Here is a 4,650-nt window from a genome sequence, read left to right as displayed (position 1 = left end):
AAGAGGAAAGTTTGGAGAAAAAAGGATTTTCCCAAGATTTACAGCATATCACCTTGGTACCATGGTTTGGGCATGTATATTGACCTCGAGAAACACTTGAGAGAGGTAATTCTTTCCAGTTTCTCGTACTATCTAAAAACAAAAGGATAACACCATACTGAGAGGTATTAGTCATAGAAATGTCTTCAAATCCGCTATGTGAGTCGTCGTTAAGCGGTCTGCTACCTTTTGAAGCTAAGTCCCCGCATACCCTGTGCCTACCAATCTGTGACTAATCGTCAACAACTGGTTTCCGAATAACCATTTCCTTTTTTACGAAGTGTTACGCCTGTCCAGGTGGTGGCAGTAATGCACACAATTTCGTTGCCGATTCGCCCTAGAACAAGGAGTAAAGGAAATGTTTTTTTTTGGTAATGGGTTTCCTGTTCCTGTTGATGTCCCCTCCTTCTAACTCTGTTTACAATATCTTGCCAGTTTGCTTGTAAATTAAAGTAGTTCTATCCGCCCAGCTGCCTGTGTGAATTTGGGTTTTGATCATGCAAAGACCGAATTTAAGACAGCCTAGTCCGGGAGGAGGCTTGAATTCAGGTGGTTTTCGCAGCCCGACATTCGACAACAGCGCAGGAGGAATGTTTCCCTCGCCATCGTGGGCATTTCGTGGTCCCCCCCCGCCGACTTATGGACCTAGATTTGGATTTAGTGGCTCCCCGAATACCCCTCCAAGGGACTTCAGCGGTAATGGTAACAGGGGTTATCACAGCGGGGGTAAAGGAAGATTTTACAACAACGGCTCATCACCGGCGCATACACCGCGGAGACCCCACAATGCGAATTTCCGCGGTGGTTCGCCTTACAGAAATGCTTCATACCAGTCGAATCCTGGACAACAGGGCTATCAGGTAAATTAGTAGCCAGGCGTTTATATCTGATATATGTATCCCGACAACCATAAAACGTTGCTTAATCTAGACTTGACGTACTTCAATATGTATTTTGTATTAAAACTGATGGTAGGCTATAGCTACGAAGCGACGCTAGCGTACGTATCAAAGATGGCTTCCGGACCGGTCTTGATACTCGTCGTGTCTCTAATGACTTGTGATACTGATTCGTAAACAGCTGTCTGTGTAACATCGAAACTGTTGCACTGGAACTGTAAGATCATTTGTGCATGTTTGTTGAGAGGTTGTTGTAAGGAGGTTGTTATGATGCAATGTTTTGACACCACACCACACTTTCTTTCAGTGCCTATGTTTCACATGTTGCGGATCAGGTTAATTCTTGTAGTTTCAGGGTCTCATATATGATTTCCCCCCTCCCCCTCCCCCATAGGGTTCTCCCCGGACCTCCACTCCTTTTGGGTCGTCGCGTGGCAGGGACAGGGGGTCTAATGGTGTGGAGAAGTATTACACTCCATCTATGCTGCAGGACCCTTGGGCCAGCCTACAGCCAGTTGCAGTTACAGACTCAAATTCCAAGTGCAGCACCCAACAAGCCTCACACACGGGCAGACCAGGGAGATATTTTAATTAGGACTCTGCAGTGCAAGACTGGAAGAAACCCCTTTCAAGGGCAGCAAGAAACATGCCCTGATGTCGTTGTTTAGGCAACTACGGACCTGAACAATTTATTGCATATTGGTAGGCTATATTCCAGTCTATGGAGATGTAGTACTGCAATTTTACAATGATTCAAAGACAATTCACCAGCAACTGTTAGCGGACATCTCCGATTTCTACCTCCACCAGCCTAACCCTAACCCTGGTGGACATGGCCTTTCAACACTGCAGCTCTTTTCCAGCACCTAAACACCATCTTTTTGAATATGGACATAAGACTAACACATTTCAGGGCAGTGGTAGCGTACCCAAACAAACAGGGAATACATTATACTCACGTAAGGATGTGCAAAGATGCACATTGTGGGACATGGCTAATTGGTGATGCAAGAGTTTGATTTGTGTACCTTTTTTAATTATATATTTTGCGTTCTTAATACTACCAAATGTTGGGTATAGTGTAGCAGTCACCTTTCCTGTGTTTAAATTGTAGCTATATTTTTTGCTTTTTGATTTTGCGTCACTCAAAAATACAGCGTATCAGGACAGGTTAAACCAATATTATCCCATAAAATGCAAACGCCAAATCTCAGAATCGATTGGGCTTCTCAAACATAGTCTGTTCGCTGTGACAGAACATTTTTTTTTTTTTCCAGAGATTTGCTGTATTCTACAAAGTTTTATTAAGTGCTGCATTGAGGGAGGGGTAGGGGGGGTGTAACCATGTGAAGTTGCTCTTGTTTTTCGCTCTAGCTCCACTCCCCCTGAGTGAGAGAGGTGTGCATGTTGACAGACAGTCCTCCACTGATTCGGAGGGGTTAAGGCACATCTCAGATTTTTCCTATGCCTATTTACATTGAAATTATATTTTATGTATTTTAACATTATTTCAAAACGGGAAATATATGAGTGAGTTTTTACCGCCTCAGGTTTTTTACATCTGTAAACATTATCCAAAGGATAGGACTTTTCTTATTTTTAAGAAATTGAATTTGGAAGTTAGGTTTTTATTAAATTCATACATGGTACACACGTTTGTAAATTTGTTTCACTTTGTTTTCAACTGAAGAAGTATCCATCAATGAATGAGTGGCTCCATTAAACATAAGCTAACTGAAATGATTCCAGTATGTGCACCTTCCTCTGAAAATGACATGAAACAGCTTTGGCCCCCTGTAACGTCCTTGCAGATGCACGCTAGACCTACACATTCAAGGTTCAAGGAACAGAGTGGAGTATCATTTCTAGACTACATCAATATGCTGCTCCACATCCCTGCCAATATTTGGCAACAGACATTGCTGTTTAGGCTGCTATGTAATATTTTAATTTGTATTGACTATAATTCAATGTGTATCTGAGTAAATCATGACATTGTTTTTACACGCAATAAATGTAGATTCATAAGACACCGACACTGATCTGTTTTGAAACTTACACCCAAAACACAGACAAATCCATAGCTGTCCTTTTTGAATTAACTGAGAACCATTCCTGTCCTTTGTTGAACTATTTGCGTTGTGCCACGTTCAAACATCTGAAACTCCAAGTAGGCCAGGCTTATGTTGTAGGCTAGACTTTGATTAAGCTACAGATCACTGCAATTGCATCAAGTCACATTTTCATCTTGCATCAAAGTTAACATCTTGATCGGATGTTAGGGTTAGGCAGTTACTAACAATTTCGGGTGCAAAATAAACAGGGCACATTAAGCTTCGTTCTTTTCGCAATGCAAACTAGTTCTACTTAGACAGCTATCTGGACATCGGGCTGTATTTTCCGACGCAAAACTGCTCAGGTGCGTGGAGTAGTGCTAAAAGAGGCATGTTCACGACAATGAGCAGGTCAAGTGTGCTCAGTTGCCCTGAGAATTCTAGCCTTGAAAATGGCACAAATATTTCAGACACCCCCTAGTGCTATACATAGTGGCGCAGACGAGAGCGCTCCAGCGCAGTGGTAATTTCTAATAACCTGTTACTGCAGACATATTGTCAAAGGAAGTAACGTAAAGTAAGCTGCCAACATGCTAGTGACGTTGCAAGTGGACCATGCTGTTTGAGTACAATGGTAATTTTCTTATGGGAATGTCAACTTATCCACAAGTTACCCAGACCCCAAGTGAGGTTAGAGAAATCAACCTCATGATTTGATGGCAGGAAAAGTTAATTCATATTAACACCAAAAGAGTTAAATGATTATCATGAAGCTGATGTTAACTTGATGAAAACGTAAGAACTAACATGACCTTCAACTCCAGCCTCAACAATACAACTGACATCCCCTACATCCACAACATCTACTTTCTTCCCCCATTGTAGGATTTGCAATCTCCAATATATGAAGGGCGCATATTTCACTTGGAGAAAGAGAGTCAGTGCCGTGGTGACATGAATTACATGTTTCTGCCAACATGAATGACAGCTGTGTGCACATCAGGCAGCTGTTTCAGAACCGTAGGGATCTGATGATCAATGTCCCGAACAAAAGCTCCAGGGAAGCAGGTTCTGGCTCCAGTGATCACCACATCTCTAACAATGGAACTTCCAATTACAACCACCTCCGAGGTTCAAGGAGATCTCCGCCTAGCAGGACCAGGCCTATCCACGTCAGCCAAGCCCGAGGGTGGCTGAGACGCACTGGAGCACGATGGACCGTCAGTGATCGTTGAGGCTGGAGCTGGAACGCCGTCCACCAGGGGGAGGGAGCTTTGGCGCAGACCTAGACGGTGGAAGCGGTCGATGTTCCCTGTGCCCTCACCAGTTCTGGAGGATCCAGTACGGTTGTCAAACAGCTTTGCCCCCCTGCAGCCGGACGTTCAGCCCCGGAGGGGCCACAAAGCTCCCTCCCTCTGGTGAACGGCATTCCAGCTCCAGCAGCGGCCTCAGGCGGAGCTTTCTAGTGCATGGTCAGTCGGGTATTGTTCAGGGTTCATATTAACTGTTTGTTGTTCTCCCTTAATTTAGTGATTATGCCACCTCTCTCTGCCATCTCTTCATGGAGGTGTAAAATGCCGGCATGGAGCTGTGAGATCAAAATCAACATGTTTAACTGTCCAAACACACATGGAGATGACTGTAGAGTATACGACCTT

General features: G+C 43.8%; 1 protein-coding gene across 1 annotated transcript; it reads left to right on the top strand.

Moving 5' to 3' along the window:
- The first annotated feature begins 438 nt into the window (after nt 1–438).
- mplkip (M-phase specific PLK1 interacting protein) lies at nt 439–2,942 on the top strand. Its single transcript, XM_083697349.1, has 2 exons — nt 439–899; nt 1,333–2,942. Exons 1-2 carry the CDS (start codon nt 537–539, stop codon nt 1,531–1,533), a joined length of 564 nt encoding a protein of 187 aa, XP_083553475.1. The 5' UTR covers nt 439–536; the 3' UTR covers nt 1,534–2,942.
- The last annotated feature ends 1,708 nt before the right edge of the window (nt 2,943–4,650 follow it).

This window comes from Argentina silus (genome assembly GCF_951799395.1).
Source record: "Argentina silus genome assembly, chromosome: 1".
NCBI lineage: Eukaryota > Metazoa > Chordata > Actinopteri > Argentiniformes > Argentinidae > Argentina > Argentina silus.
The sequence above is the reverse complement of the archived record's forward strand: the minus strand, read 5'-3'. Positions and strand labels throughout refer to the sequence as shown.